The 23,622-nt window shown below is 66.9% G+C and overlaps 2 protein-coding genes across 5 annotated transcripts; both read left to right on the top strand.

The window, feature by feature from the left end:
* The first annotated feature begins 360 nt into the window (after positions 1 to 360).
* On the top strand, positions 361 to 14,070 carry ARHGAP27 (Rho GTPase activating protein 27). 3 transcript variants are annotated; one of them, XM_075171223.1, is made up of 16 exons: positions 361 to 555; positions 842 to 1,578; positions 5,036 to 5,464; positions 6,881 to 7,096; positions 7,399 to 7,509; positions 7,622 to 7,689; positions 7,795 to 7,882; positions 9,853 to 9,957; positions 10,397 to 10,495; positions 10,580 to 10,670; positions 10,836 to 10,961; positions 11,893 to 11,991; positions 12,269 to 12,346; positions 12,505 to 12,639; positions 13,184 to 13,289; positions 13,395 to 14,070. In XM_075171223.1, exons 2-16 carry the CDS (start codon positions 862 to 864, stop codon positions 13,570 to 13,572), a joined length of 2,646 nt encoding a protein of 881 aa, XP_075027324.1. In that variant the 5' UTR covers positions 361 to 555; positions 842 to 861; the 3' UTR covers positions 13,573 to 14,070. The 3 variants fall into 3 exon arrangements, with proteins under 3 accessions (XP_075027324.1, XP_075027323.1, XP_075027325.1); XM_075171222.1 differs by lacking the exon at positions 10,397 to 10,495 and having other exon boundaries at positions 472 to 555; XM_075171224.1 differs by lacking the exons at positions 361 to 555; positions 842 to 1,578 and adding an exon at positions 3,224 to 3,301.
* A 1,154-nt stretch (positions 14,071 to 15,224) lies between these two features.
* TMEM98 (transmembrane protein 98) lies at positions 15,225 to 21,626 on the top strand. 2 transcript variants are annotated; one of them, XM_075171847.1, is made up of 7 exons: positions 15,225 to 15,320; positions 18,847 to 19,036; positions 19,292 to 19,423; positions 19,688 to 19,721; positions 20,736 to 20,851; positions 20,961 to 21,020; positions 21,319 to 21,626. In XM_075171847.1, exons 2-7 carry the CDS (start codon positions 18,906 to 18,908, stop codon positions 21,521 to 21,523), a joined length of 678 nt encoding a protein of 225 aa, XP_075027948.1. In that variant the 5' UTR covers positions 15,225 to 15,320; positions 18,847 to 18,905; the 3' UTR covers positions 21,524 to 21,626. The 2 variants fall into 2 exon arrangements, with proteins under 2 accessions (XP_075027948.1, XP_075027949.1); XM_075171848.1 differs by lacking the exon at positions 15,225 to 15,320 and adding an exon at positions 16,802 to 16,839.
* Positions 21,627 to 23,622: the final 1,996 nt, after the last annotated feature.

Here is a 23,622-nt window from a genome sequence, read left to right as displayed (position 1 = left end):
TTCCCCATTTTCCTTCCATCTGCTCCATCGACATCCCCAGTTGTTCTTTCCCCCTTTTCCCCACCACCCCGCTCCTGGTGCGGGGAGGGTTTGGGGTGCACCCACCAGCACGGGGACCCCACTGGGACTCCCTGGGAGGGGAAGGCAAAAGCCAGGGCAGCTCCCACAGGACGCCCCTATGTGGGGGTCCCATCCCCCTGCCCGGGGAGGCCGTGCCAGATCCGGCAGCGGCGCGGATCCCGGCTCAGCCGCGGGGCAGGGCCCTTCCTGCGGCAGGAACCTCCCGAGGAGCCGTTTCCTCGGCCGGGCGGCAGCGGGTCCCCTCCGCCATCGTCCCTTCCCTCCCGCCCCGAGGGGAGGAAACGGGCCGGGTCCCCACCGCCCCTCTCCTCCGGCCGGGGGGCCGGGCACCCAACGCCGGCGTGGAGCCCGGCCCCGTCTTTCGGCGAGGCGCTGGCAGGAAACCGGGACGAGTCGAGACCAGCCCGGCGCGGGCACGAGCGGGACCCGCCGCGCGCCCCACCGCCCCCGCCTGCACCCCAACGCCGGCTGGAGGTGAGATTTGGGGGTTCGGTGGCTTTGGGGGCTCAGGGACTTGGGGCTCAGTGGCTTTGGGGGCTCAGGGACTTGGGGCTCGGTGGCTTTGGGGGTTTGGGGACGGTAGGCGAGGAGGGTGGCAGCAACCCCAGGGCTGTTTCAGGCGGGTTTAGGCGGTTTGGGGAACGTCCGCGTGAGGTTGGGGCTCAGCGGGGACCCCCCAACTCAGCTCCCCCGGGGTCCCCCTGCACCCCGAGAGGGGTTGGGAGCTGCCGTCACCCCTTCCCCGTCCCGTCTGCCGCAGGCGGAGGCAGCAGGGCGGCCATGGAGGCGGCGGTGCCGGCGGAGGAGGCGTTGGTGCTGGTGGAGTACGGCTTCGAGTACCGAGCCAAGGACGGGACCTTGGTCTCCATCAAACCCAACGAGCGCTACGTCCTGCTGAAACGAACCAACCACCACTGGTGGCACGTCAAGAGGAGCGGGGACACCCGGCCCTTCTACATCCCTGCCCAGTACGTGAAGGAGCTGCCCCCCATCGCCGCCCCGGCCCCGCTCGACCCCCCGCCGCCGGCGCACGTCGGGACGGATCCAGCCCCGCTCGCCCCCCAGCAGCCGCCAGCCTACGAGTATCGGTTCCTCGGTGCCACCGAAGCGGAGGAGCCGGCCGGAGGGTGCTCGGTGGCCCGGAGGGACTCGGTGGCCCGGAGGGACTTGGTGCCCAGGAGGGATTTGGTGCCCAGGAGGGACTCGGTGCCCAGGAGGGTCTCGGTGGCCCGGAGGGACTCGCCGCCAGCGCTCAGCTCTTTTCGGGTTCCCCCGGGGCTGAGCCCCCACCCCGCCGAGCCCGTGCGCCCCTCGCACTCCCTAGATGACCTGGCACGGGTGATGCCGGTGCCACGCGGTGCCACCGCCATGGGGTCACACGGGGACCCCCCGGGACACACTCGTCCGCTCAGCAAGAGCCGCTCCGAGACCCTCTACGCCCCCGGCAAGGACAGGGACGCGGCTGGGAGGTGGCCGGGGTCCGGCCATGCGGCTCAGGTACGGTGACACCCCCGGTGACGTCCCCAAAGGCAGCGCCGGGGGGGTTTGAGCACGGGGGGGGGTGGGGAGGCAGGCCGCCTGGGTCCCCCAGCTGATTCAGTCCCCCCGCTATGACCCCACGTCCCCCGGCACGGGGTGGGGTCCACCCAGGGGCTCCCCGGCACCGCTGCCACCGCTGGGACCCCCCACGTTCCCCCACTGAGCTGACCCCAGGGGGCAAACCTGTGGGCCAACCCCCCCCCATACAGGTTTGCCAGCAATTCGGGGGGGGGGGGGTGAGCGACCCCCCCCCACCGGGCACCCACCCTGAGCACCTTCCGTGCTCAGCCCCCCTACACCGTGCCTCAGTTTCCCCACCCTCATGGGCACCCCTGGGCTCTCCCAGCCCCCCCACCCTGCCCCCGCAGCAGCGTCCCGCCGGGGTGCAGAGCCCAGCGATGCCCGCAGTCCCCAGGGAGGGGGGGCTCGGTGCCACCCAGGGGTCCTTGGGGGGTCCCGCACCCCGTCCCGGCAGCGTTCCCAGGGCGAGAGGAGGCAGAAAGGGGTTAACAGGGAAGCGCAGCAGCTCCTCCCTGCCGGGGCGGGTGTCTCACCTGGGCGCAGCACCCAGTGCCGGAGGTGGGTGCTGGGTGCACCCCGGCTAAGGCGGGCACCCCGCCACCCCAAAACCCACGCTCGCCCCACACCTGTAAGTAGTGAGGGGCCCTTCCCAGCCCCCCTCCCCCCCCCCACCCGGGGCTCCCCTCTGCACCCCTCTTGTTGGGGGGCACCCATGGGTGGGGGGTGCCCCCCGGCCGCTCGCCTGCCACCGACACCGGCTGGGGCGCAGCGGGGCGAGAGGGCAATGGCAGTGGGGGGGTGCCACGTCCTTGTCCCCCCCCACCCCAGCACCTCTCTGTGGGGTAACCCCAAGCCCTCTCATGTCCCCCGCTTCCAGGGGGGCTCGAGGGGCTGTGCCACCCGGGGGGGGGGTTCCGGGAGGAAAGGGGGTTTCGGTGGCAGAGGGCTGGGTTTTACACCCCATTTTACCCCCTGGGAGCCCGGCCGTGCCGGATTAACCCCCCCGGTGTTCTTTGCACACCCAAAACCACCGATGTCCCCCCAGGAGAGACCCAGCGTGGTCCCCAAGCCCGGGTGCCATCGCCGGAGCTTTCCCCTTCCCCCGCCTAAACCCAACCGGCGCCAAACCCAACCGGCGCCGGCGGCGGCGGGGCTGCGGCGGCCTCGACCCGGCCACCACGTGCACCCACCACCCCTCGGCTGCCGGGACGGGGCGATCCCGGTGTTGGGGGGACGCAGCCCCCCACCCCACCTCGTCCCCGTGCCGGTGGAGCCGGACGATGCCGGCTGGGTCAACCTAAATTTGGGGGGAGTTTTGGTTACCATCCCCGGGCCGGTGCAATTCCCGCTCGGTTGGGCCTTGGCTTTGCCGGAGCGGGTGGCGGGTGATGGGTGGTGGGTGACGGGGTGACAACAACCCCAAAAAAAAGCCAATTCCGCCCTGGGGGCCAAGCGCCGGGCTCGGAGGCGGCTCTTCCGCTCCCCGAAACCCCAGCAGGAAGCGCGGCCGGCGCAGGCCCCGGCACAGGGCGCCATCGGCGTTACCGGAGCCTCTCGGTGCCCCCACCGGCTGCCCCCCACCCCAGTGCCCACCGAGATGGGTGATCGGGCGCTGCAGCGGTCCCGTAGCAGGGTGTCGCGGCTGCTGCACTTGGGGAAGGTAGGCAGCACCCATGGGTGCACCCGGCCAGGGTGGGTGGGGGGGTGTTGTGGGGTCACCCCCCCCCCCCAAGCTGCCTCCCGAACTTCCCCCGGGTGTTTAGGCTGCGGAGGTGGCACCGGGCACCGGCGGGTGCCAAGGTGCCCGTCCCAGAGCAGCGAGGGGCACCCAACCCCCCCCCCAGGGGGAGAGAAACCCCCGGGGATGCACCCATGGGAGGGAGGGAGGTGCTGGGGGGGTCTCTGTGCCAGGGGTCCCCCATTGTCACCACCAAGTCCCTTGTCCCCAAGATGATGGTGGCCTCTCGCCCTGGGTTTCCGGCCCCGCTCGCCGCGGCGGGGGGGTCGTGGGGTGGCGGGGGGGAAGGGTGATGGGGTGTCCCTGGGGACACTCGATCCGCTGTCCCCCTCCACTCCAGGGTGTCCCTGGGGACACTGCACCCACTGTCCCCCCCAACCCCGGGGTGACAGCAGGGCCGGGGTTGGGAAACTTTGTCCCCGCGGCCGCTGGAGGGAGGCTCAGGGGCTGTAAAACTGGGGAGATCAAAGGGTGCCCGGAGGGGATTCCCCGCCGGCAGCCACCCACCAGGGCCACCGGGGCCACCGGGGCCACCGGGTCCCAGGGGACGTGGCCCCCACCCTCAGCAGCCCCATGGATAGTGGGGGGCAGCCACGCCGGGGATGCTCGGGGCCTTATTTTGGGGTCAGGGTGCTGAGGTGGGTGGCAGGGGCTGTGGGTGCTGGTGGTGCAGGTGCTGGTGGTATGGGTGCTGGTCGTCCGGGTGCTGGTGATGTGGGTGCAGGTACCGGTGATGTGGGTGCCGGCAGTGCCGGTGCAGATGGTCTGGGTGTTGGTGATGTGGGTGCAGAGACTGGGGGTGCAGGCGATGTGGGTGCTGGAGATGTCCCAGGGTGCTGATGTGTGTTTGGTGTGGGTGCAAGTGCTGGGTGCTGATGCCAGTGAGGTGGGTGCAGAGGCTGGGGGTGCAGGTGATGGGCACGTCGGTGGTGTTGGGGCTGCAGATGCTGGTGCAGATGTTGGGGTGTTCATGATGTGGGTGCAGATGATGTGGGTGCAGATGTTGGGGTGTTCATGATTTGGGTGCCAATGATGTGGGTGCAGATGATGTGGGTGCAGATGTTGGGGTGTTGATGATTTGGGTGCCAATGATGTGGGTGCAGATGATGTGGGTGCAGATGATGTGGGTGCAGATGTTGGGGTGTTGATGATTTGGGTGCCAATGATGTGGGTGCAGATGATGTGGGTGCAGATGGTGTGGACACAAGTGCTGGGGTGCTGATGCCGATGATCTGGGTGCAGATCCCGGGGGGGCAGGCGCAGCGGGTGACGTGGGTATGGGTGATGCGGGTGCTGACGCTGGGGACCACGACGCCCCAAGCCCAAACTCTCTCCGTGTGCTCTTACCCCCACTGCCAGTCGGGTGCTCCCTGCCCCGATGTGGGTGCTGTGGGTGCCCTCCTCCACCGCCTGGCATTTACACCCCGTCGCTCTCAGCTCCTGCCCCCTGCGAGGGGGCGTCTCGGGGCAGCACCTGCTGGGTGCTGCCAGCAGCCGGGGCAGGGCAGGATCCGGCTCCTCCACCCCCTCACCCATCCGCCAGCCCGGGTACCACGGCGGGGACACCCCGGGAACGCCGTCCCCACCATCCCTGCCCCACGGCACCCATCACCAACCGCAGCACCCAAGTGACCCATCCATGTCCCCCCACCCCAGGCGCACAAGGAGCCGGAGGAGCCGCCCTCCCCCATCTACCTCAACATCCAGGAGCTGCGGGAAGAAGCCGCAGCCGCCGGCTCGGCCCCGGAAGAACCCGGCAGCTCCATGTCGGATTGGGAAACCCACAGGGATACGGACAGTGGACATTTGTTTTATTATAACCCGGTGACGGGCGAGACCACGTGGGATTGTCCCTTTGGGCAGGCAGAAGATGGAGTGAGTCCCGTCGCCTCTCCCGCCTCCTCACTCGCCCACAGCCCGGAGTTTTCCGAGTGGGAACAGTACGTGGACGAAGCCAGCGGACAGGCTTTTTTCTATAATTCGGTAACAGGTGAGACGTCGTGGGACCCCCCCTCCACGGGAGACAGAGGCAGCTCCCAGGATAGGTACCCTGGGGTGACGCAGTACAGTCCCATGGAGCAGAGGGTGAGCACCCAGCGAGGCGCGGGGATGATGAGGATGGGGATGGAGGTGGCAGTGGAGGTGGAGGTGGGGATGGGGATGGGGATGGAGATGGAGATGGGGATGGGGATGGAGGTGGAGATGGAGATGGAGATGGGGATGGAGATGGAGATGGAGATGGGGATGGAGATGGAGATGGGGATGGGGATGGAGATGGGGATGGAGATGAGATGGAGATGGACATGGAGATGGAGATGGAGATGGAGATGGGAATGCAGATGGAGATGGAGATGGGGATGGAGATGGAGATGGAGATGAGATGGGGATGGAGATGGAGATGGGGATGGAGATGGAGATGAGATGGAGATGGACATGGAGATGGAGATGGAGATGGAGATGGAGATGGAGATGAGATGGAGATGGACATGGAGATGGGGATGGAGATGAAGATGGAGATGAGATGGAGATGGACATGGAGATGGAGATGGAGATGGAGATGGGGATGGAGATGGAGATGGAGATGAGATGGACATGGACATGGAGATGGAGACAGGGATGGGAATGGAGATGGGGATGGGGCTGGGGATGAGATGGAAACAGAGATGGAAATAGGGATGGGGATGAAGATGGAGATGGAGATGGGGATAGGGATGGGGATGGAGATGGAGATGGGGATAGGGATGGGGATGGAGATGGAGATGGAGATGGGGATAGGGATGGGGATGGAGACGGAGATGGAGATGGAGATGGAAATGGAGACAGGGATGGAGATGGAGATGGAGATGGAGATGGAGACAGGGATGGAGATGGAGATGGAGATGGGAATGCAGATGAGATGGAGACGAGATGGAGATGGAGATGGAGATGGAGATGGAGATGGAGATGGGAATGGGGATGAGACGGAGACGGAGATGGAAATGGGGATGGAGATGGAGATGGGAATGGGGATGAGACAGAGGCGGAGACGGAGATGGAAATGGGGATGGAGATGGAGATGGGAATGGGGATGAGACGGAGACGGAGATGGAAATGGGGATGGAGATGGAGATGGGAATGGGGATGAGACAGAGGCGGAGACGGAGATGGAAATGGGGATGGAGATGGAGATGGGAATGGGGATGAGACAGAGACGGAGATGGAAATGGGGATGGACATGGAGATGGAGACGGAGACAGAGACAGAGATGGGGATGGGGATGGGGATGGAGATGAGATGGAGACAGAGATGGAGATAGGGATGGGGATGGAGATGGAGACAGGGATGGGGATGGAGATGGGGACAGGGATGAGAATGGAGATGGGGATGGAGACAGGGATGGGGATGGAGACGGAGATGGAGATGGAGGTGGAGATGGGGCAGGCCCCACCTGGGCTGGCCATGGCTTGGGGATGTGGATGCTCTTGGTGGGGCACAAGATCTTGACCTGGCTCTTCTCTCCAGCCGCCCACTCCGGAAACGGACTATCCCGACCTGTCTCCAGATGAGCTGGAGGGTTATCCCGAGGAGGACTACTCGCCCGTGGGCTCCTACGATCAGGGGGCCGCTCTCTGTCTGTCCCCGAGGCGCCCCGAGGAGCTGGGCTCACCCCCAGGCTGGTTTGGGCACGGTCACCCTGAGGGAGCCGTGTTCTGCCCCGAGCACTTCGCCTCCGACACGGTACGGGGACAGGGACGGGGACGGGGACGGGGACGGGGATGGGGATGGGGACAGGGACGGGGACGGGGACAGGGACGGGGATGGGGATGGGGACAGGGATGAGGGTGGGGACAGGGACAGGGACGGGAATGGGGATGGGGACAGGGATGAGGGTGGGGACAGGGACAGGGGTGGCTGCCAGGGGATGGGCATCCTCACAGGGCACAAAAGCAGAGAGCAGGGGCTCTGGGGTGCGGTGGGTGCGGAGCCCAGCACCCATCCTGCACGGGCACCCCGGGCATCACCCGCTCGCTCCCCCGCAGGTGCCGACGGGCGGCCGCCATGACCGGGCCAGCAGCAGCTCCAGCCAGGACAGCGGGCTCTTCGCCTGGCACAGCACCGCGCCGCCGGCGCTGGGGCTCAAGGAGGAGAAGGTGAGCACCCCGGGGAGGGGCAGCCAGCCCTTCCCCACCCTGGCACCAGGGAGGGCAGGGGGCAAACCTGACCCTCCCCCCCCAAAACACACACACATGCTTTGCCTTCCAGTTTAAAAGCCTCGAAAAAGCCGGGGTGCTCAACCGGACCAAGACGGTGGACAGGGGGAAGCGGCTCCGGTAAGCACATCCCGGTGTCCCCCGCCACCGGAGAAGGGAGCCCCGGGGGGCGAAGGGGATAGGGGCTGTGCTGTCCCCCTGCATGACCCCCCCTCTGCTCCCCAGGAAGAACTGGAGCTCCTCCTGGACGGTGCTGGAGGGGGGGATCCTCACCTTCTTCAAGGACTCCAAGCACTCGGCTGCCGGTGCCTTGGTAAGAGCCCCAGCAGCCTCGGTGGGGCCAGCACCCACGGGACGGGGGCAGCACCCACGGGATGGGGGCACCACCTGTAGGATGGGGCCAGCACCCACGGGACAGGGCCAGCACCCACGGGACGGGGGCAGCACCTGTAGGATGGGGTCAGCACCCACGGGACAGGGCCAGCACCCACGGGATGGGGGCACCACCTGTAGGATGGGGCCAGCACCCACGGGACAGGGCCAGCACCCACGGGACGGGGGCAGCACCTGTAGGATGGGGCCAGCACCCACGGGACGGGGGCAGCACCCACAGGATGGGGGCAGCACCTGTAGGATGGGGTCAGCACCCACGGGACAGGGCCAGCACCCACGGGATGGGGGCACCACCTGTAGGATGGGGTCAGCACCCACGGGACAGGGCCAGCACCCACGGGACGGGGGCAGCACCTGTAGGATGGGGTCAGCACCCACAGGACAGGGCCAGCACCCGTGGGACGGGGGCAGCACCTGTAGGACGGGGCCAGCACCCACCAGACGGGGCCAGCACCCACAGGATGGGGGCAGCACCTGTAGGATGGGGCCAGCACCCACGGGACAGGGCCAGCACCCACAGGATGGGGGCAGCAGCTGTAGGATGGGGCCAGCACCCACGGGACAGGGCCAGCACCCACGGGATGGGGGCAGCACCTGTAGGATGGGGCCAGCACCCACGGGACAGGGCCAGCACCCACAGGATGGGGGCAGCACCTGTAGGATGGGGCCAGCACCCACGGGACAGGGCCAGCACCCACGGGATGGGGGCAGCACCTGTAGGATGGGGCCAGCACCCATGGGACAGGGCCAGCACCCACAGGATGGGGGCAGCACCTGTAGGATGGGGCCAGCACCCATGGGACAGGGCCAGCACCCACCGGATGGGGCCAGCACCCACGGGACGGGGCCAGCACCCATGAGATGCAGCCAGCACCCACAGGATGGGGTCAGCACCTGTTAGATGCGACCAGCATCCACAGGATGGGGCCAGCACCCACGGGATGGGACCAGCACCCGTTAGATCGGGCCAGCACCCATGGGATAGGGCCAGCACCCATGAGATGGGACCAGCACCCATGAGATGGGGCCAGCACCTGTGAGATGCAGCTGGCATCCATGGGATGGGGTCAGCACCCATGGGATGGGGCCAGCACCCATGGGACAGGGCAAGGACCCACAGGATGGGGTCAGCACCTGCAGGATGGGGCCAGGACCCATAGAATGGGTCCAACACCCATGGGATGGAGCCAGGACCCATGGGATGGAGCCAGCACCCGTGAGGCAGTGCCAGCACCCATGGGATGAGCCCAGCACCTGTGAGATGGGGCCAGCACCCATGGGATGGAGCCAGGACCCACAGGACAGGCCCAGCACCCTGCACGAGGACCCCTCCCAGCACCGGGCTGGGTCGCCGCGCACGTGCGCTCCCACCTCCCCTCGCACGCACCCGCTCCCCCGGGGTGGGAGCCGGGCCGGGGCCGGTGTCAGGGCACCCTAAGGAGCGCACGGAGCTCGTCAGGGTGAGCGGGGAGGAAGCGGTGCCCGACTCAGCCCCCCCCCCCCCGGCACCCAGCACCCACCGCCCGGATGCAGAAGCTGCCGTGGGTCTTGCAACACCCTGCGGTGACGGCGGCAGGGGAAGGAGAGGGGACAGACGCGCACCCTCGGGCAGGGCTGGGCATGTCCCACGAGGTGACGGTGGCTGTAGGGCCCGGTTGTCCCCGAGCTGGTGGCCACGACACCCACCCCACGCCAGCAGCACCGTGTCCTGGTCCTGCTGAGAGACCTCGGTGCCATGGGAGGGGACAGAGATGTCCCCCAGGGGACATTTGCCACTCCTGCCTTTCTGGAGGAGGAAAGCTCGCAGCCCCCCACAGAGCAGGACCCCAGTGTCCCTGTCCCCTCTGGGTGGGTGCCAGCGGTGCCACCCTCGTCCCCTTGCTCCCGCAGCGGCACCCCAGCACCCTGACCACCCCCGAGCACACGGTGGAGCTGCGCGGGGCCACCCTCGCCTGGGCTGGCAAGGACAAGTCCAGCAAGAAGCACGTCCTGGAGGTGAGCCGGGTGACAGTGGGGGGGACATCGGTCACCCGTCAGGGTCCCCGTGTGGCCCACGGGGCGGTGGCGATGCCAGCGCCTGCCCGGTTCATCCCACCAGCGGTGAAGGGGATGTGCTGGGGTTGGTGGCAGTGGGGACACCGGGAGACGTCCCCAGGCTGGGAGCAAAGGGACACCTTGCGCCACTGTCCCTTTCCTACGGTCATGGAGATGTCACCAAGGGACATCCTGGCTCCCAGAGGGGTTTTTCCACTCGGGCTTTGCAGAGGGAGGAGGTGGCTAGCCAGCTCACCGGCAGATGGCAACAATTGGGGTCATCGGTGTAATGAGTTGGGCGCCGTTCTCAGCCACAACCTGGCCTCCAAAGTCGGGTGGTGGTGGCCAAATGCGGGCAGCCCCGCGGCCCTGCCCTGACCCCTGCCCGCTGCTCCTGTAGCTGAAGACGCGGGAGGGCTCGGAGTTCCTCATCCAGCACGACTCGGAGCAGATCATCGCCGCCTGGCAGAAGGCGATCGCCGACAGCATCGTTAGGCTGGTGAGCAGGCGCCCGCCGCCCGCCGCCCCCTGCCCCTGCCACCCCGGGGATGGGCACAGGGGTCTCACGCTGCCCCTTCCCTAGGGCACCGACCTCCCCGGCGAGGAAGATGCTGAGAGCGGGGCTGAATTCGGCTCCCGGGAGAAGCTGGCGAGCGGGGAGGAGAAGAGGGCAGGTGAGCTTGGGCATCCCGGCACAGGGATGGGCACCGGGGTGGCACCGGCAAAACCATCCACTGGGTGGGGTGGGATGGCCACCACATGGTGTCCCCAGCTCCCCGTGATGGGGGGAGCACCCCAGTCCCTTGGGATGATGGTGACCTGTGCCCCATCCCCGCCAGCGGCCGGGCAGGCACCGGGCAGTGCCAGCGGCGAGAACGACTCCAGCAAAGTCCGGAACAAACTCCTCAAGTTCCTGCAGAGGCGGCCAACGCTGCAGTCCCTGCGCGAGAGGGGCTACATCAAGGGTGGGTGCCCAGGGCGGGGCTACATCAAGGGTGGGTGCCCGGGGTGGGGCTACATCAAGGGTGGGTGCTCAGCATGGGGCTACATCAAGAGTGGGTGCTCAGCATGGGGCTACATCAAGGGTGGGTGCTCAGGATGGGGCTGCATCAAGGGTGGGTGCTTAGGATGGGGCTGCATCAAGGGTGGGTGCTCAGCATGGGGCTACATCAAGAGTGGGTGCTCAGCATGGGGCTACATCAAGGGTGGGTGCCCGGGGTGGGGCTGCATCAAGAGTGGGTGCTCAGGATGGGGCTACATCAAGGGTGGGTGCTCAGCATGGGGCTGCATCAAGGGTGGGTGCCCGGGGTGGGGCTACATCAAGAGTGGGTGCTCAGCATGGGGCTACATCAAGGGTGGGTGCTCAGGATGGGGCTGCATCAAGGGTGGGTGCTTAGGATGGGGCTACATCAAGAGTGGGTGCTCAGCATGGGGCTACATCAAGGGTGGGTGCTCAGCATGGGGCTGCATCAAGGGTGGGTGCCCGGGGTGGGGCTACATCAAGAGTGGGTGCTCAGCATGGGGCTACATCAAGGGTGGGTGCTCAGCATGGGGCTACATCAAGAGTGGGTGCCTGGGGTGGGGATACATCAAGGGTGGGTGCTCAGCATGGGGCTACATCAAGGGTGGGTGCCCGGGGTGGGGCTGAGCCCCCTCGGGGTGTCCCCAGGCTGGGGGACAGCCAGGGATGGAGCTGGGACAGTGGGATGGGGACCAAGCCCAACCCCGACCCAACGTCATGGTGATGGGCTTGGGCATGTCCCATCACCTCCAGCCACCGCTTACGGGAACAGGCCCTCCTGTGATGTCCCCAGCCCTGTCCCCCACCCCGGACCTGCCACCGAACCCCCTTTCAGTGTCACCCAGCCATGCTCAAACCTCCGTCGGTTTTTCCAGATCAGGTTTTCGGCTGCTCCCTGCCAGCGCTGTGCGAGCGGGAGCGGGGGACGGTGCCCCGCTTCGTCCTGCAGTGCATCCAGACCGTGGAGAGGAGAGGTACCACCCCGGGGACGGGGACAACCCAGGGGACACCGGGATGGGGACAGCGCTGGGTAAAGCCTAAATTTGATGGTTGGGTTTTCCCTGGAAGCTGCGTCCTTGCAAAACCAATGCTGGTCGCTGTCACCTTGTGTCACCCGGCTGCGGGCATCTCCCAGGGGACAGTGGGGACACGTGGGTACCCGGAGCTCCCTCGATGGTGGCCGGTGTCACATCCCGGGGCGGGCTGTGGTTAACCAGGAGCTTTTCCCTCCTCTCCATCGTCCTCTGCCAGGTCTGGACATCGATGGGCTGTACCGGGTCAGCGGCAACCTGGCCACCATCCAGAAACTGCGCTACAAAGTGGAGCACGGTAAGGTCACCCGTGGTGACAATAGGGGACAAATGACATATAACCTTGGGAGGGAATGGGCAGGGTGACAGGGCTCCGGCTGGGGAGGGAGGGGACAGGGACCCTCGCCCGTCCCCGGGGCTCCAGGACCTGCCTGAGGTGCTGCCCCGGCCCCGCAGACGAGCACCTGGACCTGGATGACGGGCGCTGGGAGGACATCCACGTTGTCACCGGGGCGCTGAAGCTCTTCTTCCGGGAGCTGCCCGAGCCGCTCGTCCCCTTCAGCCACTTCGACAAGTTCATCGCTGCCATCAGTGAGGCCTGGGGACAGGGACGGGGATGGGGGGGGACGGGATGGGGACAGGGATGGGATGGGGATGGGGACAGGGATGGGGATGGGGTGGGGTGGGATGGGGACAGGGATGGGATGGGGATGGGGACAGGGACGGGGATGGGGGGGGACGGGATGGGGACAGGGATGGGATGGGGATGGGGACAGGGATGGGGATGGAGGGGGACGGGGTGGGGACAGGGATGGGATGGGGATGGGGACAGGGATGGAATTGGGATTGGGATGGGGACAGGGATGGGATACGGATGGGGACAGGGATGGGATTGGGATTGGGATGGGGACAGGGATGGGATGGGGACAGGGATGGGGATGGGATGGAGATAGGGATTGGGATTGGCATGGAATGGGGATGGGGACAGGGATGGGATGGGGATGGGGACGGGGATGGGGATGGGGATTAGGATTGGGACGGGGACAGGGATGGGAACGATGATGGGGACAGGGACAGGGACGGATGGTCCGGCTGCCGGAGCCAGCACCCCACCGTGTCTTCCCTCCCCTTGCAGAGATGCAGGACCCGACCAGGCGGGGCCGGTGCATCCATGACCTGGTGTTCTCCCTCCCGCCCGCCCACCACGACACCATGAAGGTCCTCTTCCACCACCTCTGCAGGTGACACCCGTCTCACTCCCCCCAAACCCAACCCAGTGGGCAGGAGGGGGGACAGGACCTGGGTTTGGGGACATGCCAGGTGACACCATCCCTTCGTCCCCGCAGGGTTATCGAGTACAAGGAGGAGAACCGCATGTCGGTGCAGAGCATCGCCATCGTCTTCGGCCCCACGCTGCTGCGGCCGGCGAGCGAGGAGGGGAACATGGCCATGCACATGGTCTTCCAGAACCAGGTGGTGGAGCACATCCTCAACCAGTACAGCTACATCTTCCCCGACAGCTAAAACCCCCTGGGGACACGCGTGGGGACAAGCCCAGCAGCGGGGACATGAAGGAGCAGCGTCTCAGGGGAAGGACTTGGCCACGTGTCACCTCAGACGATGGGTGGTGGCAATCGTGGACTCAATGAAGGGCAGCGCGGTGGCCCGGCTCGCTCGGGATGGGTGCCAGAGCTGGGGGCACCCTGAGCACCCCATCCTCCCCTGCCACCCGCTCCCACTGGGGGCGGATCCATGGAGGTTGAGCCCCAGGGGGTGCGTGGGATTTGGGAGGGTCCCCATCGATCAAGAGGGGACGATGGAGCCCTGCGGTCCCCAGCTCGCTGGTGGCACAGACCCAGCATCCCCAGATGAGAGGATGGAGGTGCCCGGCTGGGTAGTGCCCGCGGGGACGGTGCCACCGGTGCAGCAGGCAGGGAGAAGCCGGGCTGTGCCGCCGTCGGAGCCGGTGCCCGGCACGAGCCCGCCAACGTATTCCCAAATAAAGAGCCTGTTCAGCCGCAAGGACGAGGCGTCGCTGGCAGGACATGGTGACATCCCCGGGGACACCGGCGGCACAGCGGGGCCTCGGTGCCCCTTGGCTCCTGGTGACCCTTGAGGAGATGTGCCCCTTGTACCCCACGAGGACGAGGGGACCTCGGCACCCCCAGAGGGGCGAGACTGCAGGCCACCGTGGTGACCGTGTCCCCTGGGCTTTGGGACATCTGTCCTGGCTGGCATCGCCAAACACAATGTCATTGCAAGTGTCACCACAGGCAGCAGGGATGGGTGCTGAGAGCGGTAGGGTGGGGAGAGGGTGCCAGTGGGACCTGAGCTCCCGTCACCCAGAGTCACCCCTCTGGGGTGGGGACGCTTTGGGTCATGATGGAGACGATTTGGGACACAACCAGGACAGTATGGGACGCAAAAGGGACAGTAAGGGACACAACTGAAATGCTTTGGGACATAATGGGGACACTGAGGGGGATGGCAGGGACATGAGGAGGATGCTTTGGGACACGGTGGTGACGCTTTGGGACACAACAGGGGCAGGTCAGCGTACAAGAGGGGTTTGGGACACGGTGGGGACGGCTGGGATATAGAGGGGACACTTTGGGATGCAGTGGGGACACTTGGGGACACAACAAGGGCACTTTGGGGTGCGATGGGAATACTTGGGGATGTAATGGGGACAACTTGGGATGCAGTGGGGACATTTTGGGACACAAGGAGGTGCTCTGGAGTGCAAGGGGTGCTTTGGGGGTGCAGTGAGGGTGCTTTGGGACACAAGGGGACACGGGGACAGGACAGGGACCCTTTGGGATGCAGTGAGGAGATTGGGGGGCACAAGGGGATACTTTGGGGGACAAGGGGATGCTTCAAGGGTGCAGCAGGAGCACTTTGGGACAGGAGGGGACACGATGGGGACCCTTTGGGATACAGTGGGGACATTTTGGGGCACAAGGAGATACATTGGGACACGAGGGGATGCTTCAGGGGTGCAGTGGTGGTAGTTTGGGACACGAGGGGACAGGACGGGGACACTTTGGGATGCGGCTGGGACACGCGGGGCAACTCTGGGACACGAAAGGGAAACTTCGGGGCCCCTCCGGGGCGGGGCGGCGGGCGGGGCCGGGCCGGGGTCCCGGCGGGGCGGGGCGGGGGCGGGGCCCGCCCCGGGCGGGGCCCGAGTCGGGCAGACCCCGCTGCCGGCCCCGCTCCGCGCCCCCCGCCCCGGCTCCATCTTGTGCGCGGCCGCCGCGGAGCGGCTCCAGGTGCGGGGGGGGGCCGGGGGGGGCCCGGGGGGGTCGGGGGGGGGGGGCGCTCTGCCCGGTCCCGTGGACCCACCGAGGAGGGGAGCGCGACCCCGCGGGGCGGGGCGGGAGGGGACCCCGCGGCGACCCCCCCTCGGGACCCACGGGGTAATCCTCCCCCTCGGGACCCACGCGGTGATCCCCCCTCCCGGGACCCACGGGGTAATCCCCCTGCTCGGGACCCACGGGGTGATCCCCCCTCCCGGGACCCAAGGGGTGATCCCCCTCCCCGGGGCGGTGCGGGACCCCCGCAGCGATCCCCCCCCCCCGCGCCTTGGGGCCCTCGGGAGCGCCCGCCCCTCCCCCCCGCGGCCGTGCGGGACCCCCGGGGCTGTAGGGGACCCCTGGGACCGATGCCCCCCAGAGAGCCGTGCAGGACCCCCAGAGAGACCCCCCCCGCCTTGGGACCCTCGGAGCGACCCCCGCGAGGGCCATGCGGGACCCCCATCAGTCCCGTGCCCCCCCCCACCCCGCAACTGGGGCTGTGCAGGACCAGGGACCGCGGCGAACCACGAGCAGCGACCCCCCCCAGGGCCTCAGAGAGCCCCCCCCCAGACCCCCCCAGCAGCAACCCTCCCCCGGATCCTCACAGGGACCCCTCAGACTCCACCAGCAGCAACCCCCCTCAGGGCCTCACAGGGCCCCCCCAGATCCCCCCCCAGCAGCGATCTCCCCCCAGATCCTCACAGGGCCCCCCCAGACCCCCCCCCAGCAGCAATCTCCCCCCCAGATCCTCACAGGGCGCCCCCAGACCCCCCCCAGCAGCGACCCCCCCAGACCCTCACAGGGACCCCCAGACGCCCCCAGCAGCGACCCCCCCAGATCCTCACACGGCCCCCCCAGACCATCCCACCAGCGACTCCCCTCTCGCAGGGCCCCCCCAGACCCCCCGCCCCCAATTCCCCTTGCTGCCACAGGACCCCCCCCCCCCCAGCGCTCGGCGCTGCACAGGTAGGATCCGACCCCCCAACTGGGGGCAGGGACCCCCCAAGGGCCGGGAGGTGGGGCCCCCCCGGGGCAGTCACCCCCCACACACCCCCCCACCCCCGGGACCAGGCACCAAGGGGTTACGGCGCAGGACCGGCTTTGGTGGCCAAAATCCCTCTTAAGGCATTAATCACAGTGGGAAAAGGGGGAGGGGGACAGGGCCACCGTGTGTCCCCCCCCCCGCTGTCCCCAGCCCTGCAGGGTGGGGGGCAGGGACAAGTGCCCCCGCCCTGGAAATTTAAGCCAAATCACTAAACCTGGCTTAAAATTCAATGGGATTTAGGAGAAAAAAAAAATAAAGGTGGGGGGCGGGGGGATGCTGTGGGGAGCGGGGCTGGAGGGTTTGGGGGGGCACGTCTGGCACACACACCCCCCCCCCCCGGTGGGGGGGGCCCAGGCATTAGTCAGGGTGTAAAGGTCGGGAGCCGGCGGTGTTTGCACGCGCGGTGCGGAAGTGTCCCCGTCCCCGGCGGTGGCTCCCGGCTGGCAGCAGGTAGGGAGGGCAGGGCTGGGTGTCCCCCCCCACCCCCGGCAGGATGGGGTCCCCTCCCCGCCCCAGGGTGGGCACCCGCTGGGGACCCGCTGTCTGTCCCGCGCGGTGGCACGGGGGTCCCCGGCTGGCTCTGCCCCGGGGTGGTGTCCCCTGGGCCTGGTGTCCGGCTCCCCGTGGGGACGGGGACTCGGAGGCCCCGCTGCTGCATCGGGGATGGCTCGGGGGGTCCCCGTGGCCCCATAGGGACCATGTTCTGGGGGTTCCTATAGCCCCATAGGGACCAGGCTCTGGGGGTTCCTATAGCCCCATAGGGACCATGTTCTGGGGGTTCCTATAGCCCCATAGGGACTAGGCTCTGGGGTTCCCCACAGCCCCATAGGGACCAGGCTCTGGGGGTTCCTATAGCCCCATAGGGACCAGGCTCTGGGGTTCCCCACAGCTCCATAGGGACCAGGCTCTGCGGGTTCCTATAGCCCCATAGGGACCAGGCTCTGGGGGTTCCTATAGCCCCATAGGGACCAGGCTCTGGGGTTCCCCACAGCTCCATAGGGACCAGGCTCTGCGGGTTCCTATAGCCCCATAGGGACCAGGCTCTGGGGGTTCCTATAGCCCCATAGGGACCAGGCTCTGGGGTTCCCCACAGCTCCATAGGGACCAGGCTCTGGGGGTTCCTATAGCCCCATAGGGACCAGGTTCTGGGGTTCCCCACAGCTCCATAGGGGCCAGGCTCTGGGGGTTCCTATAGCCCCATAGGGACCAGGCTCTGGGGTTCCCCACAGCCCCATAGGGACCAGGCTCTGCGGGTTCCTATAGCCCCATAGGGAGCAGGCTCTGGGGTTCCCCACAGCCCCATAGGGACCAGGCTCTGCGGGTTCCTATAGCCCCATAGGGACCAGGCTCTGGGGTTCCCCACAGCTCCATAGGGACCAGGCTCTGGGGGTTCCTATAGCCCCATAGGGACCAGGCTCTGGGGTTCCCCACAGCTCCATAGGGACCAGGCTCTGGGGGTTCCTATAGCCCCATAGGGAGCAGGCTCTGGGGTTCCCCACAGCTCCATAGGGACCAGGCTCTGGGGGTTCCTATAGCCCCATAGGGACCAGGCTCTGGGGCTCCCCACAGCCCATAGGGACCAGGCTCTGGGGGTTCCTATAGCCCCATAGAGGCCGGGCTCTGAGGGTCCCCACAGCCCCATAGGGAACAGGCTCTGGGGGTCCCTGCAGCTCCATAGGGATGGGGTCTGGGGGTCCCTGCAGCCCCATAGGGATGGGGTCTGGGGGTCCCTGCAGCTCCATAGGGATCAGGCTCTGGGGGTCCCAGTGGCTCCATAGGGACTAGCTTTGGGGGTCCCCATAGCCCATAGGGACTGCGCTCTGGGGGTCCTTGCAGCCCCATAGGGATGGGGTCTGGGGTTCCCCATGGCCCCATAGGGACGGGGCTCTGGGGGTCCCCATAGGGATCAGGCTCTGGGGGTCCCCACGGCCCCATAGGGACGGGGCTCTGGGGGTCCCCATAGGGATCAGGCTCTGGGGGTCCCCACGGCCCCATAGGGACGGGGCTCTGGGGGTCCCCATAGGGATCAGGCTCTGGGGGTCCCCACGGCCCCATAGGGACGGGGCTCTGGGGGTCCCCATAGGGATCAGGCTCTGGGGGTCCCCATGGTGCCATAGGGGCGAGACTCTGGGGGTCCCCATGACCCCATATGGCCCAGACCTCACTCTCCTGATCCCAGCTCCTGCCCCTGCCCTGTGTCACCGTGGCCGTGGTGGGACACGGGATGGGGACAGCCCCCCCACGTACCATGGCCAAATCCTGCTCCACCCCGCACCCAGCATCACCCCTTCCCCCTGGTGCCCCCCCCCTCGAGTGACACTGCCTCTAGAAGGACCCCCTGGGACAGGGATCCATCTGTGGGTGACACCGGGTCCTGGCTGGGCATTTTGGGGTGCAGGGGGTGGGAAGAGCATCTGCGGGGTTCCCAACCCCTCCCCGGTCCCCCCATCACCGCAGAACCCGCCGTGCCGAAATGGCACCGGACGCCTGAGCCACCTCCCCGGCGGGGACCAGCCATGGAGACGGTCGTCATCGTGGCCATCGGGGTGCTGGCCACCATCTTCCTGGCGTCCTTCGTGGCGCTGGTGGTGGTCTGCCGGCAGCGGTACTGCCACCCCAAAGACCTCCGGCACCACTATGACACCAAGTGAGTGATCCCACGGGGGTGGCATCGTCCCCGTCCCCACCGGGTGAGGGGGGTCAGGGAGGGACCCCAAACCCCATGGACTGGGGACAACGCTGGGGAGATGGCCACCATCATCAGGGGGACGATGCTGGGGAGATGGCCACCATCATCAGGGGGATGATGCTGGGGACACGTCCAGCATCATCATGGTGTTGGGGAGGGGGGAGCCCGAGGAGGTGGCCCTGTCCCCAGGGTTGTCCCCCATGTCCCCAACAGACCCATCGTGGACCTGATGGGAACCACCGAGACGCCATCGGAGCCCTCGGAGCTGGAGCTGGACGACGTGGTCATCACCAACCCCCACATCGAGGCCATCCTGGAGAACGAGGACTGGGTCGAGGACGCCTCGTAAGTGTGTGTCCCCCCCCACCACTGCTGGGGACCCCCCATGCAGTGCCAACCCCCCCATCATGGGCTGCAGGTAGCAGAGATTTGGGGGTCACCAAGCCATGGCCAGTCCCCAGAAGGGATGGTCCTCAAGCTGGTCTCCGGGTGGGAATGTCCCCAAGGGTCTGGGGGACACGGGGTGTGGGCAGGAAGGTGGGGGAGATATGGGGGGCAAGGACGGGGCGGGGGGTCCACCCGCATTCACGCCCTCCTCCCTCTCCGCAGGGGTCTGGTGTCCCACTGCATCGCCATCCTGAAGGTGAGTCCAGGGGGTGGCACTGGTGGCACTGGTAGCAAGGGTGGCACTGGTGGTATTGGTGCCGGTGGCGCTGGTGGTACCGGTGGCGCTGGTGGCACTGGTGGTACCAGTGGTGCTGGTGGTAATGGTGGTACTGGCGGTGCTGGTGGTAATGGTGGCAATGGTAGCGCTGGTGGCAATGGTGGCACTGGTGGTATTGCTGGTGCCAGTGGCACTGGTGGTGCTGGTGGTAATGGTGGCACTTGTGGCAATGGTGGCACTGGTGATATTGGTGGTGCCGGTGGCACTGGTGATACCGGTGGCACTGGTGGTACTGGTGGTGCTGGTGGTAATCGTGGCAAGTGGCACTGGTGATACCGGTGGCACTGGTGGCACTGGTGGTACTGGTGGTGCTGGTGGTAATCGTGGCAATTGGCACTGGTGGTACCAGTGGCGCTGGTGGCAATGGTGGCACTGGTGGTACTGGTGGTGCTGATGGTAATGGTGGCAGTGGTGGCACTGGTGATACCAGTGGCGCTGGTGGCACTGGTGGTGCCGATGGCACTGGTGGCGCTGGTGGCAGTGGTGGCACTGGTGGTACTGGTGGTGCTGCTGGTAGTGGTGGCAATGGTGGCACTGGTGATACCAGTGGTGCTGGTGGCAATGGTGGCACTGGTGGCACTGGTGGTGCCGATGGCACTGGTGGCAGTGGTGGCACTGGTGGTACTGGTGGTGCTGCTGGTAGTGGTGGCAATGGTGGCACTGGTGTGCCGGTGGCACTGGTGGCGCCGGTGGCACTGGTAGCACTGGTGGTGCCGATGGCACTGGTGGCAGTGGTGGCACTGGTGGCACTGGTGGTGCTGCTGGTAGTGGTGGCGCTGGTGGCACTGGTGATACCAGTGGCGCTGGTGGCACTGGTGGTGCTGCTGGTAGTGGTGGCAATGGTGGCACTGGTGATACCAGTGGCGCTGGTGGCACTGGTGGCGCTGGTGGCGCCAAGCGCCCACCCTGACCCCGTTGTGTCCCCCCCCGCAGATCTGCCACACGCTGACGGAGAAGCTGGTGGCCATGACCATGGGCTCGGGCGCCCGCGTGAAGTCCCCCGCCAGCCTGGGTGACATCATCGTGGTGGCCAAACGCATCAGCCCCAGGTGCGAGGGGCCGGGGGGGGGGGTCCCGGGGGGCTCGGGGAGGGGGGGGGGGGGTGACGGAGGGTGTCACCGCGGTGTCCCCTGGGGCTAACGCCATCCCCACCGGCAGGGTGGACGACGTGGTGAGATCCATGTACCCGCCGTTGGACCCCAAACTGCTGGACGCCAGGTGATGGGAGGGACGGGGACACCCATGGGTGGGGGGGACACCCATGGGTGGGTGGGGGGGACACCCATGGGTGGTGATGGTGGGGGTGTGACACCCCAATGCCAACCCCCACCACATAGCTGGTGACAACCCCCACGGGGTGACCCAACAAGATGGCAGGGTTGGAGAAACCTCCGCACCGCAGATGGGGAAACTGAGGCACGAGCCACGTTCCCGGTGGCAAAGCCACCATCCCTGTCCCGGGGGGGGGGGGGAGGTGACAGTGCCACACCGTGTGTCCCACGTCCCCACCCCGCAGGGCGGCGGCGCTGCTCCTCTCCGTCAGTCACCTGGTGCTGGTGACCCGCAGCGCCTGCCGCCAGCCCGCCGCCCGGCACTGGGTCGAGCGGTCGCTGGCGGCCGCCGAGGAGCACATGGCCGTGCTGCGCCAGGCCGCCATGGCCACCGAGAGCGACCGGCCACCGGCCACCGAGGCCTTCCGGCAGGAGCAGTCGGCTATCTGAGACCCCACCCCCCCACCCCGGCCCCCCGCGTTGGCAATAAACCCCGGGGGTGGTGTCGTCGTCCCCCCGTCCCCCCCCCGCCGCCATCTTGGGGGGCCCTGGGCCTGGCCTGGCTCTGTGGTTTCTGGCTCTGGAGGGGGGGGGTCGGGGGGGTTTGGGGGGGGGGGGAGGTTGAGGGGGGATGAAGGGGTTTGGGGGGGGTTGGAGGGGTTGGGGGGGAGTTTAGGGAGGGTTTGGGGGGGGATTTGGGGGGCTTGGGGGGGGTGAGAGTTCGAGGGGGTTGGAGGGGGTTTTGGGGGGCTTGGGGGGGAGTTTAGGGAGGGTTTACGGGGTTTGGAGGGGGATTTGGGGGGATTGAGAATTCAAGGGGGGTTGGAGGGGGTTTTGGGGGGCTTGGGGGGGAGTTGAGGGAGGGTTTACGGGGGTTGGAGGGGGATTTGGGGGGATTGAGAATTCAAGGGGGGTTGGAGGGGGTTTTGGGGGGCTTGGGGGGGAGTTTAGGGGGGTTGAAGGGGGATTTGGGGGGATTGAGAATTCAGGGGGGGTTGGAGGGGGTTTTGGGGGGCTTGGGGGGGAGTTTAGGGAGGGTTGGAGGGGGGTTGGAGGGGGATTTGGGGGGATTGAGAATTCAGGGGGAGTTGGAGGGGGTTTTGGGGGGCTTGGGGGGCAGTTTAGGGAGGGTTTGGGGGGGTTGAAGGGGGATTGGGGGGGATTGAGAATTCAGGGGGAGTTGGGGGGGGTTTTGGGGGGCTTGGGGGGGAGTTTAGGGAGGGTTTGGGGGGGGTTGAAGGGGGATTGGGGGGGATTGAGAATTCAGGGGGAGTTGGGGGGGGTTTTGGGGGGCTTGGGGGGGAGTTTAGGGAGGGTTTGGGGGGGTTGGAGGGGGATTTGGGGGGATTGAGAATTCAAGGGGGGTTGGAGGGGGTTTTGGGGAGCTTGGGGGGGAGTTTAGGGAGGGTTGGAGGGGGGTTGGAGGGGGATTTGGGGGGATTGAGAATTCAAGGGGGGTTGGAGGGGGTTTTGGGGGGCTTGGGGGGGAGTTTAGGGAGGGTTGGAGGGGGGTTGGAGGGGGATTTGGGGGGATTGAGAATTCAAGGGGGGTTGGAGGGGGTTTTGGGGGGCTTGGAGGGGAGTTTAGGGAGGGTTTGGGGGAGTTGAAGGGGGATTGGGGGGGGTTGAGAATTCAGGGGGGGTTGGAGGGGGTTTTGGGGGGCTTGGGGGGGAGTTTAGGGAGGGTTGGAGGGGGGTTGGAGGGGGATTTGGGGGGATTGAGAATTCAGGGGGAGTTGGAGGGGGTTTTGGGGGGCTTGGGGGGCAGTTTAGGGAGGGTTTGGGGGGGTTGGAGGGGGATTTGGGGGGATTGAGAATTCAGGGGGGGTTGGAGGGGGTTTTGGGGGGCTTGGAGAGGAGTTTAGGGAGGGTTGGAGGGGGATTGGGGGGGTTGAGAGTTCAGGGGGGGTTGGAGGGGGTTTTGGGGGGCTTGGGGGGGAGTTTAGGGAGGGTTTGGGGGGGGTTGAAGGGGGATTTGGGGGGATTGAGAATTCAAGGGGGGTTGGAGGGGGTTTTGGGGGGCTTGGAGGGGAGTTTAGGGAGGGTTTGGGGGGGTTGGAGGGGGATTTGGGGGGGATTGGGGGGGATTGAGAGTTTGGGGGGGTGGAAGGGGGTTTTGGGGGTCTTGGGGGGTTGGTGGAGGGTTGGGGGGGTTAAGGGGGAAGTTGGGGGGGTGAGGGGGGATGAGGGGGTTTGTACGGGCTTGGGGAGGGAGTTTAGGGAGGAGTTGGGGGGGATTTGGGGGGGATTGGGAGTTCGGGGGGGTTGGAGGGGATTTTGGGGGGATTGGGAGTTCAGAGGGTGTTTTGTGGGGTTGGTGGAGGGTTGGGGCGGTTAAGGGGGAAGTTGAGGGGGTGAGGGGGGATGGGGGGCTTGGGGGGGAGTTTAGGGAGGGTTTGGGGGGTTGGAGGGGGATTGGGGGGGATTTGGGGGGGATTGGGAGTTCAGAGGGTGTTTTGGGGGGCTTGGGGCATTGGTGGAGGGTTGGGGGGATTAAGGGTGAGGTTGGGGGGGTGAGGGGGGATGAGGGGGTTTGGAGGGGCTTGGGG

Source organism: Calonectris borealis, chromosome 22 (assembly GCF_964195595.1).
Source record: "Calonectris borealis chromosome 22, bCalBor7.hap1.2, whole genome shotgun sequence".
Lineage (NCBI taxonomy): Eukaryota > Metazoa > Chordata > Aves > Procellariiformes > Procellariidae > Calonectris > Calonectris borealis.
Note: the sequence above shows the minus strand (reverse complement) of the source record. Positions and strands in the feature narration are given on the sequence as shown.

What these genes read in the sequence shown, in the direction of transcription:
- ARHGAP27 (XM_075171223.1), top strand. Translation starts at nt 862, where the DNA reads ATGGAGGCGGCGGTGCCGGCGGAGGAGGCGTTGGTGCTGGTGGAGTAC. An exon ending in AGCACTTCGCCTCCGACACG is followed by an intron (nt 7,097 to 7,398) that starts GTACGGGGACAG and finishes GCTCCCCCGCAG; the next exon opens with GTGCCGACGGGCGGCCGCCA. An exon ending in CCGACAGCATCGTTAGGCTG is followed by an intron (nt 10,496 to 10,579) that starts GTGAGCAGGCGC and finishes CCCCTTCCCTAG; the next exon opens with GGCACCGACCTCCCCGGCGA.
- TMEM98 (XM_075171847.1), top strand. Translation starts at nt 18,906, where the DNA reads ATGGAGACGGTCGTCATCGTGGCCATCGGGGTGCTGGCCACCATCTTC. An exon ending in GACTGGGTCGAGGACGCCTC is followed by an intron (nt 19,424 to 19,687) that starts GTAAGTGTGTGT and finishes CCCTCTCCGCAG; the next exon opens with GGGTCTGGTGTCCCACTGCA. An exon ending in ACTGCATCGCCATCCTGAAG is followed by an intron (nt 19,722 to 20,735) that starts GTGAGTCCAGGG and finishes CCCCCCCCGCAG; the next exon opens with ATCTGCCACACGCTGACGGA.